This window comes from Spodoptera frugiperda, chromosome 25, assembly GCF_023101765.2.
Source record: "Spodoptera frugiperda isolate SF20-4 chromosome 25, AGI-APGP_CSIRO_Sfru_2.0, whole genome shotgun sequence".
Taxonomy (NCBI): domain Eukaryota; kingdom Metazoa; phylum Arthropoda; class Insecta; order Lepidoptera; family Noctuidae; genus Spodoptera; species Spodoptera frugiperda.
Genome location: NC_064236.1, coordinates 5,218,036 through 5,234,759, shown reverse-complemented (window position 1 = coordinate 5,234,759; position 16,724 = coordinate 5,218,036). Strand labels below are relative to the sequence as shown.

At 36.8% G+C, this 16,724-nt stretch overlaps 2 protein-coding genes across 9 annotated transcripts in view; both read right to left on the bottom strand.

The window, feature by feature from the left end:
• The window catches only part of LOC118262293 (neurocalcin homolog), a 103,277-nt gene that overhangs the window by 19,088 nt on the left and 67,465 nt on the right, over positions 1-16,724 (bottom strand). The gene's annotated exons all lie outside the window — the stretch shown is intronic.
• Positions 1-16,724, bottom strand: part of LOC118262318 (neuronal calcium sensor 2) — a 92,231-nt gene that overhangs the window by 8,397 nt on the left and 67,110 nt on the right. For 3 of the 4 annotated variants that reach the window (XM_035573579.2, XM_035573569.2, XM_035573595.2), the window contains exons 2-3: positions 1,816-1,935; positions 143-286 (exon numbers count right to left, since the gene is read on the bottom strand). In XM_035573579.2, coding sequence (XP_035429472.1) covers positions 143-286; positions 1,816-1,926 — 255 coding nt within the window. In that variant the 5' untranslated portion in view covers positions 1,927-1,935. Of the gene's footprint in view, positions 1-142; positions 287-1,815; positions 1,936-11,400; positions 11,522-16,724 lie in introns of those variants that run through there. The other variant, XM_035573588.2, reaches the window with a different exon arrangement.

Below are 16,724 nucleotides of genomic sequence, written 5' to 3'. Positions count from 1 at the left end.
AGTCGCAATGGCGCATAGAAATGGGCATTTGCAACAATAGCAAAATGTTGTTTAAAAATAGTTCATTACAAGTATTCAAGACTTACACTAAGATTGGATGACTTAATTCAACGCTTAGCTGATTCTAGTTCAAATGTTTTACCTTGAAGTCGATGTAGCCGTTCTTGTCCATGTCGAAGGTGCGGAACACATGGTCACAGAACTCTACAGCGTTCCCGGATGGGAAGAACATCTTATACATGTCTACAAATTTAGCTGGGGTCAGCCTGCCGTTCGGGCAGTCTTGCTACAAAGAAATAATAAAAAAAATTAGCTTTATGACATTATCAATGACAATTTAAATAAAAAGCTACAATGTATGTGAATATGCATTGGAAAATTAATCCAAGACGGTGTTTTGATGAACGTAGAAAGTGTAAGTTGTGTAGAAAGTAGTGCAAACGTGTGACGACGGTATAAATGCAAGCATGCATGGAAAACGGCTGCCCTAACCTAAACATTGCGTGTGTACTTGGTCGCGGTCGGAACAATCATGTAACTTCATGCAAATGCAAATTTGTCAATTCACCTATGTTTGCGGCTTCGAAGGCCGACCTGAATAATTGGTAGGCGTATTGTGGTCGTTTTAGCACGCGCTTATTTTGATTAATTAACAGTTTAGTGTTAAATATATTCTTTAACCATTGTTAGCAATGTACTGAATTCATTTCGTATCGCGCTCATGTATTTAAAGATTCCGTTCAACTGTGGAACTGTGAGATAAAGTCCGAAACTTTTCGACAGCTTAAACGTTGAAATAATTAAATTTTGAATCTGTTGCAGCCACAGTTCCGAGTTTTGTCTGGACCGAGGTTTCCTTATCTTGAGAGTAAGCCGCTTATGAGAAAGTAATCACCATTGCATTTAAGGTTCACTTTACTAGAAAAATTACGTCGTTAAACCTGCCGTAACACACGAAGTATAAATGAGAATATAACTTTTATTTATACGTGTAATAAAAATATTGCTGGAGTTATTGTTTCACCGCAAGCACTTTATTCGTTGAGCTATATATAGTTATATACACAGGCTAGGTACCTTACCCACACCTGAGCTCTTTGTTTGTGAACAACTTGCAAAAATATCATAATTGGACATTGTTTTCATTTACAATAGAAAACAAGATTTAAACAATGAAACAAATACTAATTGGAAAGAATCACAATAAATGCAAATATCGATGTCGTTTAATAATGCCTTTGATCAATTTATTTCCGACATTTCAGTATTTTCACCGATTTCAATAAAGCAGACAAGAGTCTGGTTCGCGCAACGTATTAACGTTATTCTAATAAATCAATTTACGCTAAATTAATGAAGACAAAGCAATCATTGCAAACAACTATGTAGTACAGATTACACGGCAATATTGAATTAATTCATTGAATGTACCTAGGAATCGAACGATCTCGAGTCTCGACTCTGGGGATTTGTAAATACTTGCACGTCGCTGCAATCAGTTCGCAACGAAGATAGAATGTTTAAATTGAACCAGTGTCCCAATTCTATGAGATTTTTTTTACTTTTACCGTCTCATGAGGGAATTGTGTGAACGGAGCGAAGAGTAAATGGAAATCAACGTGTAATTAGAACGATTTCGAAATCACTACAATGTAAAGTAATGAAGGAGTGTGTAGGGAGATATCAGATTTTTAAATGTATTCCGAAACTTCCTAATTTTTGTGTACCTATGTGTGAGAATGTGATGACATTACGTATGCAATGATAAAGCCAAAGAGTGTGTATGCTCCGTTGCTAAAGCTTTATAACTCTTACCTTGAATCCCTTGTACCACTCTTTGATGGTGGTCTCGTCGTATGACGTATGCGTCTTCAAGAAGTCCATATCTTCTTTGGTGAGTTTATCTTTACTCACGAAGCAACCCATCTTGGTCAACTAGAACAAAAAGAGAAAACTAATTAGATTAGGTATAAATTATAACTTTATAATACAAATGAGAAACTAGTGCAAATAAACATTATGAGACTAGGTAATCTAAGCCGTAACAATCTTGGAAACTACTCTGTCCAAGTTAGTAAAGTAAGTAAGTCAGTTATCGTTTAAGTATTGTTCATAGTCTCCGAGTAATATCAATTTTCGCGATAAGAAAGTTTAACCTGGCTCTAGTCTAGACGCTAACGATACACCAGTCTTGTGTTACTTGCTATCTAACTTGTATCTTTGAAACGAAGGAAACACTTTCACTGCTATGTAATTATGCATCCGACAAACTATAAGTACATAGTTATGTCAATATGTGTATCTCATTCAAAGCTTAATTAATTAATATCATGAAGATTGCATTTATGTTATATATTAATTACGTATACGTAATCTACAACGCCATGGTGAATGAGGGTACATAATTCTTCTCCTGACCAGCTTGACCTATTTTTTAAGTATTTATAGGGTCACTTGAATGTTTTCGGCTATATCGTAGGTAGAGGTTTTTTTAACATTATACGGCACGACAATCACCTTTTACAGACTCGAAAAGTCGCTAATACTTATGTATACAAGTATAAAACTGTACGAAGGGACACGTTAATAGCTAAAAATACATCGTAGCTTTATTTGGAAGAGAAACTTATGTCACTCACGCCGCCATGCGAGGGTAGCGATCAACTCAACTACATGTAATGACAGGAGGTCCGCGTACGATAATTGTTACCGCAAACAGTGAAAAGTTGCATTATTAAACCGATGACGGTTGAAGGAGACATGACAGGAAAATTGACGGCGCCTCTTCACTTTAAACCACCTATTAGGTACTATTTAGCGACAAACTGACGGTTCGTTTCAATGCAATAACTAATATTATGATTTGTACGTCTATTTCTGTCGTGAAGATTTTTTTTAATAGTTATATTTTCTTTGTATATTTTTATAAACTTTCTATTCTTATTATAATTGAGTTTGTTCAGAAGCTTACTAAATTAAATCATCAATATTGAGTAATGTAATCGAAAACATTCTTACCGATCCCACCCACGGTACCTACGAAATGAGAAATCCGACGGGTGATTGATATACCTAATAACGTTTGCCATCCACCCGATTTACTCCCTAAATACGGTATAACATAAAAACGAAGAGTTTATATTTCAACATCCAAATAAAACGTTTAACACTGAACACAGGCAATTAACATTGTCGAGTGTGTATTTTTAATGAGTAGGTAAATGCTGTCTTTATAGGTTTACCTCATCGGATTGAGAACCTGCATTTTACAACCACCTATACTTTATAAAACATGCAAGCAAAGGTACGATAACAATCCATTTGTCATGTAACAAAGCTAATGACATGTTTGTAAATACACGTAAACGAGTATTCTTCGATCAACTATAACAACAGTTGATCGAAATAAGTACCGGACTATTTACAGATTGGTATCGAGAGTTGGTTGTTCACCGTTCGTTATTCGGGCCGGGTCATTGTATCAGTGAGTAAAGGATGGTATTTGATGCGACAGTGGAGGGCTTAGGGCGTGGAAATGTCATGGACACAACGATAAAGATAAAGCGCGCCGTGTAGCGCCTGCTCGCTGGCGGCGTGCTTCGCCCTGTGTTTGATTTTTGTTTGTCCCAAAATCGTACCAACTGTATTGATAAAACGGTTATACGCTACATCGATTTATTTTAAAATTGACTGCTAGATTTTATCAGTTATAGGCTCCGAAGTACAACTTAGGCTTCCATTACAGTCTGAATCTCAATCAGTTAGATCCGAAAGTTAATTGATAATTGTTAAACAAACTACATCCGTACATCGTTACATTACCACCCACATATCAATAACTACAGCACACAGCCACCGTCATTCCAAACCTGATACACAAAGAGATAAAATCGATAGGGGCAAACGATTGCTCTCTTTGTGAATATGAAAATATTAATTGCAATGCAAGCGTGAATGCCGATGTAAATTTATAGCGCGATACGGGAATGAAGTTCACGAGCACAATTTGTCTTGTCTGTTTGCATATTCGGCGAGCCAACAGTGACAAAAATAACTTTATATAAAACGTTTTTTTTAAACAACCGGGCGCGGGTTTAAATTGCGGAAACAGTGTGCATCTGTGCTTCAGAACTGTATTCAAACAATTACAGCCTTCAGCATTGCAGTTTTCATGCATACATAACACATAACCACACGCCTGTCTCCCATGGGGTTAGAGAGGGAGACAATGGAACGCTAATTGCTACGAATTGCAGTTTAACAATAGCGTAATCTGATACTGCCTAGTACACTTTCAAAGTGTTAGTAAAATGTTTAAATTCCGCCTTAGCAATGATATTGCTTTATTTTTAATCTACTTTCGCTGTCTAAAGCTCTTTCAAAGATTTCGGGAATACTCACTGACCATGTTACTCAAAATTTTAAGTCAATAGAAAACGTACGCATGTAGAGAAATACTGTTTTATTTTTGAATCCAATAGACTGGTCCATTTAAAATGTTTGTTAATTTTTTAATTTAAGTAAGTACGATTAAACAAACAGGACATACGTACTTAACTACCTATTCCGTATACACCGACAATGCAACATAAGCACCTATCCCGAAACCGAAGCAAAAAGAAAAGACAATGATTTTATCGCTAGTGGAGCAGACTGGTTGAAATAATTCTCGGACCGGTCCAATAATTTGATTGTTTACCCACCGACCGCTAAACAAACACATTTTCCACACACAAACACCTACGTTCATGTACCGACAACTGTTATTTTGAGAGAGAAAATATGGAAAATTAGTAGGTCAGGAGGTAATATTTAATGAAAAAAAAGCAAGTTAAAAGAATCCAGAGCCTCGACTGCGGCCGTCGTTAATTTAATAGAGCTAGCTTTCAGTGAATATCGAAAGGAAATTCGATAATGTTAAAGGTACGGCGGGAGTGTATAAAAATGCCGACGTCAGCACATAAATTCATCATACATGTTATTCAGACATCGCCGATCACCTGTCACGGTATAGGCTACCACATAGTGGAGATACCCGGGTAAGCGCCTGCCTTGATTGGATAATTTCTAATTAATCCTATCGATTTCTGGAAATCTGATTACGGAACCGAATTTATAGCGAATTTGCTGGTAATTGAAATGCGAATTGGTGAGATATTTGGTATGTTATTGTTTCGAAACTGTTTGTGATACTTGAGTTTTTTTTTTAATTATTAGCTTTGTAAAGACATGCAGCTACAACCTAATAATGTTAGATAAATGCAAAGTTTGCAATTTTATGAGGTGTTAAAATCTTTTGGAATATCTTCAGGGCTAGCATAATTGTTTCATTTAAACGTAATTTTGATCTGTGCCTGCTTCTTAGATACGTAGCTATGCAATGTATAGCAGATAAAACTAGCGAAAGTATCGAGCGCATTGTGACGGTACATCGAAGTTCAGAACTTGCTCCGAGACCTTGTCCCGACAAAAATGTTATCCGGTACTGACGTAGTTTGAAACTCAACTACTGCTTCCACTTTCATGAAGTGCAATTAACAGGTCAAAGTTGCATTTTGGTAAATAAAATATTCAAAAATAGAATTGTAGATGAATAAAAATATGTATGGAAATGTGAAAACCATATCCATGCAGCCTTTACATGAAGCGACGTTCGGTTGGAAACAACTATGTGTGTAACGAGAAAAGTTTTACTATAGACGGAATCAACGTCCAATTTCAACGAGTTCTTGTTCTGTGACCACGGTAACCCTAAAACCGCAGCGTGGTCCAACCACATCGATTTATGACACATCGTGGTGGCCGCTCTCTTTCGATCCTGACCAGATATTACTGTTGTATCGTACAATTCCGTATCATATTGAACGCACGGCAAATGTTACGTCATTAAAAGCCATACCTACGTGAATTGCTATTTTGAGATGTTTCTAAACGCTATGGAAAAAATAGCCTAAGTGATTTACGCGCACTCTACAGTCGATACACGAAAATAGTTTTACGATAATCCAAAAGCAAGATCACTTGTATCGTTCAATGCCGATTTGACGAAGCAATTGTACGTGCCCATGCATACGACATTCGAAATTTCTGCATTGAATATGTGATGTGATTTGCGTTATAGACAATGGAACGAAGCGTGCTCACGAATGTCTCGTGTTCACTTCTTTTGGGCGTTCGGTACTTTTATTTAGCAAACATTACACGCAGTCTGCCATTCGATAACATTCTTGAACTCTTATTTACGATACGCCACGGAAAACAAATAAACGTTGATCTTGTCTATAAGAATGAAGAGGAGTTAGTGATGTAATATTGCAATTTACGAGTTTATTATTGATCGTTAGTAGCAGGTGTGGTCATCACGTCCTCAGGTGCTATCTCAGCCGCATGCGGGCACGAGAAGGCTGTAAACGTATAATTCGGAAGGTTCTAATACTTATTTTAACTATGTTACAGATGTCTCTATGTTATAATTCGCAATATAGTTACTTTCATGTCGAGTTATTGCGAGCTGATCGATGCCTATTGCCGCATCATATTTGTACATGGAATTATTGGAATCATCTGTTCATAAATTAGAGCTGAGTATAGTTATACATCACTAGATAGCAATTGAGAGCCGATTGCATCAATCTCTCATAATTTCGTGTTCATGGTTTCTATAGTAGTTAACCACCATGTTGAGATTATATTTGACTGATGAATGTTTTCGTTATACAAACAGAAAATGTTTCGTGATGGTAACTAAACATCTTGTTAGTTAGTATTCTAATTTTAAAGCATGACGTAAAAATAATTTACTCATGCAGATGAAGGTAAATGATCGACCTACTGGCATGGAAATAAATTATGTTTGTGCAAAGAACTAAATAATCCGTTGGCCTGTAAAGATGATAGCTGCAATTCGTATGCAATAGTTTGCATTAACATACTGGAGTGACGGTTGGTTCTTTACTCTTTGTCTAAACAAGCCAAGCTGTGAACTTGATCGAGTGTTATCTGACCGTAACCCTCTCGAGTTACGTCGATAACTTCATCCACTAGATAGAAGGACGCTAGAAAGTGTTAATTTAGCACGGTCAAGGCAAGCGCTCTGGCTTCATCGAGATAAATACGTTAGAGCTGTTGTGGCGCCAAGAATTGTGGCGAACTCACGCCACGCCGCGCCGCCCGCACTTCTCATAATGTTATGCTGAATTGAGAGCTATTATCTAAACATGCGCGTTCATTTATCATTGTTGAGATCACAACAATTTCATATGTTGGTGTTATAAAATTTTAGTATTTTCCATCATTTTAAAGTTTACCTAGAGCGTTTAGCGTTTTTAAATAATCATTAATGTTACCAAAATAGACACTAAGAATTCTCCGAATTAGCTACACAATCATATTACTGACGTCATCGTTGTAATAAAGATGTACCCAGCACTCGATTAGGTCCGACTGTCTATATTCGCTTGAACAACAATGGTGTCGTTTGCAATCCGTGCATGTGTTAAGGAAAGGTTGCAGTCGAGGCGTCTGCTATTGGAAGGATGCTTAATGCAAACGGCCGCTATGCTGGTCACGTTGCCGCGGCGGCCGTGCAGCGTTTCACAATTTCATGAATGCCTGGCAGCCGCCTGACATTATTACCGCAATTAAGTGACTATTACCAGCTCACGAAGACACTCTATAGTATAATAAAACAGGCAGTTAAAAATATCAAATAATCTTGAAAACTCTTTAAGTCTACACCGGTTCTTAATACTTGGACCACAAGGCTACAAGTGTAATGAAGTAATATAAAGTCCGGCAACGACCCAAAGGCTTACCACGCCACTACAGCAATAAATTATAAAAATAAAAACATACATTTCGTGTTACCTACTCCACACAAGGCCTTGAGTTGCTAAACGAAGTTGAAGAAAGTCGCGAAATTGGGGCTAACTATCCTGCTAAGAACTAGCCTCGTTTTATAGCATGTTTGAGTTTGTGGGAAGGCTAAGTCTCTCCGTAATAGTGGGTCACACGGGGCAAGGGTTCTTTCTTTTAGTTTCGCAGCCGTCTGTTTTGAATTATGTGCGCGACAATGCATTAAGGTCTGTGTTATCATACCAAGTGTAAAGAGAGGGTGCACTTGGCATCGCACTCATACTGTCTGGCCTTCCGTCACAATGCTGCCTAAATTATATAAAGCATTCAGGTCGCGCTCCATGAGAGGGACACACACTTATTGTTATTCTGTTCGTCCTTTGGCTCTTGTGGACACTCAAGCTTCTATCCTTTCAGAACAGGCCCGCTTAAATTGCACAGTAGACTTAATCCTATGAGATACTCATACATACAAAGCTTGTTAGTGAAATGAGAAAAATAATATGCATAGAGCTTATTAGACGACATCTTAATTCAAGTATAGTAATGGCATGATTTGTGTCGGATTTTTACTCATGGCAGGTTTTACGAAATTGCAAACGAAAATTTAAAAAATTAAAAACTTCTTTTCCATTAAATTCATTGTGTTGATACTTGTACTGTATAAAGTTACATAGATATCCTAGAGACTTACGATTACATTATAGGTTGAGGCAAAATCTTTAAAACGAATGAAGTTAAAATTTATTTAAGAGTAATAAAATTCTAGAAAGTGGATTATTTTCTTTGTCTTCATAAAATGCGTTCACATTTCTAATACGAGTACAAAGACGGTAAATAAAGTTTTACTTAACGCTCACACAACATGAGTTTATTGCAACAAAGTACCTAATATACTTAGACTAAGCCTGTGCGGTATAAATTAATTTACCAAGAACCATTTTTCACATTCTAAAGCTAATAGCAAAATGCGCAAGGAAGGAATTATAAAATTAATTTGATATGTTAGCTGTGCTGCCTTATTAATACACCTATTTGTCGTTTTAAGCCTTTGTAAACCCCGCTTTTAAGCCGGAGCCACTCAAGTAACGTAGTGGGGATTGAATCGGATTTTTCAACGTTTTAAAATAGAGGTACCCTTGTTTTCCGGCAGGGCTTAGTTTTGATTTTCCTTTAAAAATGTATGTACATATCATATGTACAAGGACAAAAACGCAAAAAAGAGACGTCAAAACGACGTGTGTTGTTGAAAGATGACATTTGGACACATAATGAAGAAACAAAAGGAAAGGACGGTGAAGGTGAAGTAGTCAAAGCTAGCATCGATACAATAGTTGTCAGACGCGGCTCGGAAATGTAGAGGGGCTTTCACAGCAGTATAATAGGACTACCGCATGTGAAACCAACATGAGGGAGCATGGAAAAAAGGCAATTTTGTGTTTCTATGCGAACGCTAGTGTTATGTCGATTCGCCTAATTGAGGTTAAAAGTTGCGATCATCGTTTAGGCAGCCGGCAATAGTCAGCACTTTCCGCGCACACGACTCACGGCACACAACGGGTGACCCGGGCCTTACAAAGACGGAGTGTAAAAACATGGATGAAAGAGCTCGCAGTAATGAGCACTGACAGCCAACGTTTTTATAATTGATGCTGCACTAGCTTGCACTGGTTCACAGTTTTTTTTTTGTATTATTCGAATAGTCCGAGTCGGCGGTGCCGCCGGCTTGGGAAAAGATTATTCTTGTGAAATAAGACTAAACTATTTGATATACTACATTTACACACTTAAAATGTACATAATAAATATTTTGCAGTGAAAACAATTACTTGCATCAGACAGACAATTGAAAACGTTAGGCTTTACGTTATTTGCGATCGGAGAGAGCAGTCATACGCAGTCCATATCGATAACTGTATGTACTGAACAGTGAACAGCCGTTGTTGCAGGATTATTCCATTTGCCTGAACAAACTCCGGGACTTAATATCTCTAACAGTACCAGGCTTCGACGTTAAATTCTACTGAAATTGTTTTATTGAATGTACAATGTACATAGAAATTCACATTGCGTGATTAAATATTTCGTGGTAATAATAATTTGATTGAAAACGTGTGCAATGCCTACAGTGCCTAATATTTAATTTATTAAAATAGAGGGGTCTATTAAATTGAAATGGACATGATGTGATACTCAATCAACTGTAAAGTAAGCACGCAAAGCGAGGGTGTCACGACGCCTTCACTTCCCAAGTTTAATGTAGTGTAAATCAGCTTTGCACTGACACCAAACTTGTAATTGAAACTGTAAAGGTACGACTAGACTACGACACAAATTCTAACATAAATGGCAGACATTAATGTCTCCACTTTCACACTTGTACGGATGGTAGGACGGCGACTGATGCGATACTAATTATCGTGTCACAATAAATTTTTCAATTACAGACCCTCGTGTTCACACCGAGACAATCTATACAATGAGTGTCTAGTCCCGTAGTCTATTCGAACCTTAAGCGTTGCACACTGGCTGTTGATAGAGGAACTCGCAATCAAGGAACGCACTTTGCAACTAATTAATGTTAAGTACTGGTATGGCATGTAGCGAACTTCAATTTGTTTCACACTTAACTAAATGGAAATGTTCACCTCGGAAATAGGTAGTTCCTCAGTAAAAGGTAGCTTTATAGTCTGTTTCGATCTGACTAAGTGTAGATGAGTAATCGTTTGTGCCGATAAAATATTTTATTTGATTACTGCCGACTCGTTTTATTCGTTTCAGGAGTCTATCTAAGAAATATTTCCGTTAGCCTTACGACATAAAAACTTTGAATAGTTCTGGTTTGATTTCCCAAGAGCCCTAAAAATAGCAGGAAAATTTATTTCTTTTATTTTCTTCGTTAAAATCATTTGTGGGCTCAAGTCATACGTAAGAGACAAACATACGTGTTATTTTGTATTGGAACCATGAAAAGTTTTCATTAATTTCGTAAAATGTTCACGTAAAAATCCAAGAAGTTCTCGGCGAAGTTTGTCACGACTTCGTTCTTTATAAAATCTGATTAAGTATAAACTGGGTTCGTTTTAAATCTGCTGCTACAAAAAAATACTGATTGCAGAACAACACGAAAGTTTAAAAAAATCCCGAAGAGTTTGCTTGAATATTAAAATCTCAATTTAAATAAAAATCATATCCATCGCTCGGATGCCTTTAATCCGTTGTATCAAAAATATTTCAATATGCGGTGAATTGCAACAGATCAAATACCGCTGGGATTTTTAACCGCGGAAAAAAATCATCAGTAAATTCCACACTTTATATTACCTGTACCACCCGAGGAACACTTATAAAATGAAATTGTAAAAAAGAAAACAGGTAAATAAAAACGCAATATAATTTACAAAAAATAAAATGTTTTAATTTAAATTAAATAAAAGAAAACAGAAATAAATTAAAATAATTGCAATGCCATTGAATAAAAAACAAATAACTATAATTCTAATACACTGCACTGAATTTAAAAATTTAATGCATCACGGTACCTACACTTAGAAACTTTTACGGCTTCTTCACTCAAGAGAACCTCAGCAATCACTAAGTACCGCGAGAGTTGGGTGCACGCGAGGACGACGTCTAGTGCCTCCCGAATCCGGAATGCGTTTGGCTGCAATACTGGACACTTGTAGCATCCAAGCCCCGAGAGGAGGTGCTTAGCTTCGCCCAGGGGTTGCGCGCGCACGAAAATCGCAGCAACCCGCGCCCGCGCCCGCTCTCGCACCCACACACCTACCTGCAGTCCCGCCTCCTAGTTCCAAGAAGTACTTGCTGTACTGTATGCAACAAATGAGTATTTAAATACCCCCCTTTGATTATTGAGTGCGGGTAAACTGGTGGTGCTGGTAATCGGATTACCAACACCATTCGGAAAATTACGAATTTTACTGCTTTATTTTTGAACGTTCGTGATATTCAATATTCAGGGGGATTACCACCCTCTTTCACCCCATTTTAATGCATTTACAGGTAAAATTGGGCAGCAATATTTTTCGGCCCATCACAGAATTCCGATACGCTAAGTTTTGTATGGATTCATATCCGGAATGATTCGAGATACGATCCGATGTACCTACAGGCCTTGCACAGATATGCAATAGAGTCGTTATTAAAAATATAATTTTCATTATAATGTCTATGTAAGTACTTATTTCTGTAATTTTATTAAATAGTTAATCGTAAAGGTAAACGGGTAATTAATTGTTAATCATTTTAGTAGTTGCACTTGCTCTTAACTCAATTACAACATTAGTTACGAAGCAATGACAACCATCGAAACTTTTTATTACATTAATTGCAATTTTAAAAGCATCCTCAATCCACTTGCATTGCAACTTACGAAAATTTGGACAGCACATAAAACGCAGAAGTCAAGGCGGGAAAAGTTGAATCAGGAAAGTTGTGCTAAATGGGTGCGCTTAGCGTCAAGTGCTATGGAGGAGAAATAAAGTCTATAGATCTTGAAATTCTGTGTGAATCGGAGCCAACGATAGCAAACAAAAGAAGTCCAATCACTGTTGTAAAGCTGCGCTGCCGCCGGCGTTGCAGCTTCTATCTAAGGCTTTCTCCACAACAACTGGCGCACACATCCGACGTTCATTGGGACGCCACTTGAGATATTTTATAGCCATCGGCAACGAAGCGACACCGATAGGATGCAAAACTACTTCACGTTGTTTTGTTCCCATTTTAATTCAACTTAAATAGGTAACTTAGCAATAGTTTAGAACTCTAGTTATTAGTCATTTTAACAACAATATCAATAAAATAATAATAATAACAATATCATGTGGGATGTAGATTCAGCAATCATTGTGCCGATAGTCGTATCTGCCAATGGCCTTATAGCCAAAAGCCTCGACCAACACCTGAGTAGGCTAACGTTAGATGGTTGGATCAAGAGCCTGATGCAGAAGGCAGTCCTTCTGGACACGGCGCGTATTGTCCGGAAATTCCTCTCTCTTGAGCCCTGACCACCGGTAGCTTGGATTTATCCCGTTACTGGTGGGCTACTGCTTTTTATATTTTTAAATGTTTTATTTTTTTTTTCTTTTTAATTTAATATTTAAAAATGTAACAAACAAGTAAAAGAAATAAATGAATGATCGAAATATCAATAAAATAGTTTTATGACCACTGATTCACTATTTCATGTAAAAAAAAAGACATAAAATTTCTTTCGGTTGCGTCAAGAAAAGGTATGAACTTCTGAAAGAAGAAATTTTGGAACTTTTTCGTTGTTCGTTGGACACACGTGCGTCTTATTTAAATTCATACTTCAAGAAATCGCATGTCATTTCCGTCGATCTAAACCATTTTAATAAATAATAAAATATACAATGCACATCTAGTCTCACGTTTAAATCCTATACATTTTGCGATTTTATACGTAACAGTAATTCCAACGAAACGTTATGCCAAAATTACTTCGTACTAGAGTGAGGTGCCCGAACCTAAATTGAAGTGGACCTCAAAGTTCAGTGGAACCTGCCTTCAGCTCGATTGGAACCTGCATTCGATCTAATCAGTAATCTGCGAAGTCACTCGAACGCTATCCGAGTTCAATCTGGTACACCCTGTAGCTTTGACCCCTTCTGAATGTTGCCTGTTTTACATACATATTTATACGATTTTGTTAAACTTTGTTACTTTTGACAACGAACAACTAAGCAATACAAATATCGAGTTTTCACAAGCGAAGCAACAAAATTTGCTATTCTAGTGTACCCACTGCAATCGAATATTGCAACAACCAATAGGTAGTTAAAACAAATAAAGGCATTGTTTTGCGATGTTTTTTACGTTTTGTTAGTAGCGCAATTTGAATATTGTATTGATTGTGCTGATATTTGATTACCTTCCAATTTGAATATCGTCGTAATAAAAATCGGGTGAAAACGTATTACCTACCATGGCAAAACGAATGTTATTATTTATGGCGTGTTTTCATCTTGAATGAAAAATGTTTAATTAGGAAACAGGTCATGTGAACAAAATCCAAACCGGCTTCAAGCGTAGCGTGAACAAACACCCACTGCAAAGGGACCAAATTAAATATTTGGGAATGTAAGATTACAATGTCGACTGAAATCTATTATTATATTTTTAAAAATCTTCCTCACCCCTAAGTAATAAGAGATGAATACATACATATTTAGTATGCTATTGAGAATACACAAATAACATTAATCTTCACAGACGCATATAAATCCAATACCAATACTACTGCTAATTAATATCAAAGCTTTGTTACTTGCATATAAAAGCTAGTATGTTTACTAACTAAATTGGAAAATGAAAATCCACGAGTATGAGTGGATTTCTTCAAAGGGGAAACTAATGAAACCTGGAAATAATAATCCCATTCGTCTTGTAAAGGGATTTCATTTGCAATAACAGCTAATGGAAAGTAAAATGTTTTTTTTTTAAAGCAGATGCGGCGATGTTGCTGTTTGAGCTCTCTGTGGTGTGTAAAGTCAAAGACTATGTCGAGTTGCGGGTAGATTATCGCCCATCTCATTATATTGTTGATGGTGCTACTTGTTTTTCTTGTTGTGTCTCCATATAACGAGTTGCAAGTAACTTTGCAAATATCCAATATCTATGTTCATTACAATGTTCAATATTATTACATAATAAAATATAAGAAGAAAAACTTAGGTAGGTATTTGATGTCATTACCCTAACGAACAACTTTCCCGTTCGTCTTGTTAGTAGAAACGAATTCTCAACTGTGATCGAATCTACTTGAAAAATAATATAAAAATGTTGTATTGTATTATTTGTTTGATCATGTTTTAGTACCTTCAGTAAATATCAATATAGACTGGCTTTTCATTATGGAGTTAATCTAAAATGTAATAGTTATAATAAATGTGAGAACGACGCAAATGTTCGCTCTAAGTGCCACATCAAACAAGTTAGTATCACAATAAATTGGGCAAATAATGGCAGCGCGGATACCAGTAATGTGAATAGTTTTGGATCAACTGTTGAGGTCTAATTATTATGGACAGGACAGACGTCCACCTCTATTCCCGGAAATAAAACGCTAAAGTTTTTACGTGAAAATAGCGGTTTGAGACAAGGCTATTTTAATTAGACAACTTTAATTGTAGTACCTACACACAGATGACTCATCCTACTCACAAATATAACTACAAATATGATTTATTTCTCCGCACATTTTTATTTTCCAGTTTCAGTGCTTTTCGTCTTACTATATTTCCTTCGTAGCAATTGACACTAGTACAGATTCGGTAGTCAGAGCTCAATTGCCGCGTAAGAGGGTCGCACCCTCCATGTTCGAAGCTCAAAGTTTCAAAGCAAAATGTTCGGGCCGCACTCCAGCAGACCGTTTGAAATTGGGCCCTATATTTCTATATCAACTACCATCGCGATGGACGATACCATGTACACATAAGTGGTTCGTCAATTTCACGTCAAGGGTTCGATTTTTAATTGACGTGGGTTATTTGGAGAGCGATTTTTATTGGTTTTTTTATTTATGAAAGAGAAATCAATTATCTAGTCCTAAAAACGTTTTTGGAACTACATACATCCACCTAACTCGAGTTGTCACTATCCGGGAACAGTCAACTTCGTTATTTACTTGTAGAAAAACTTTTACTACGACAAAGTAACAATACTTCCGTCACAAAACCATTCAATTACGATAACTGGAAACTGAGTGATCGATGACGACAAGAAATCTTCAGAGTTACTGTAGTCACGCGGTTGTACGTATGTAGGTACTCACTGAATTATAAATATACCTACGCCCATATACCACGAACTTTTACAGCGCAATTTATGTTCCCTAGAAAAAATATTATTGTATGCTCGTATCGTATAAATTATAATTGTTTTATGTTTTGCGTAAATTATGCACGGCAAGTGGAGTGGATTGGGTTGCACAAATGCACAGGCACACAGCTCCACGACTCCGTGCTAACGTGCAAATAGTTTTACCAGGTCATGGACTCGTTCGCGTCAATATGAAATGAGAGAAGTGGAGCTGCAACTTGTTTCAAAGATTTTACAAATCCGCCCTTCAATGTGCCACAGCTTTGTATACATTGTAACCTAAATGGAAAATATATTCTAAATCTTTCAATTATTACTAGAAGCCACCCAGCCGCCATGATTTCACCGCTATTCTCTCTTCAGAAACAAATTAATTATATTCTAACATATTAGTGTTTTGATTCTGTCGAATGCATAAATAGCGGAAATGTTTCTTGATTAAATTAATTTCTAATGCATGTTATACCAAAACATTAAGCTTTCTGTGGTCCTTCTCCGTAAAGTTATTCATCGGACCGCGATATTTGCATAAAAGTTTTGCTTCACAAATTAATTAGATAGATTGCAAATGATCGAGACTATTTGCATGTTCCAGCAACTATAATAAACGTTGAAAGTAGTTTCGACTTATAAAGGGACGTAAACAAAACCATAAGATATCGCAAATCGTAATACAGGGACCGGCGGGCTAGCATTCGGATGGAGTTACAAGTCTGTTTTATTTCCGACGGAGTTAGGAGCCTGTTTTTATTTCCGATTTTGGATGAGACAGCTTTATGCGAATACACGGGTAATTTTGTATCATTCTGCTACACTGGCACTGGTAGGCTATACGGAATTTGTTTCAAATGGAAGATAAACCTCTTGTACATCCATCGATTATATCATTTATAATAGCTGTAAGCGATTGTTATAAGCATAAACATTAATTAATTGCGGTTGAGCCTCGACCGCAGGTTGACCACTCGTGTTAACTAATCACTTACAGTACGAACCGTGACTATGACATA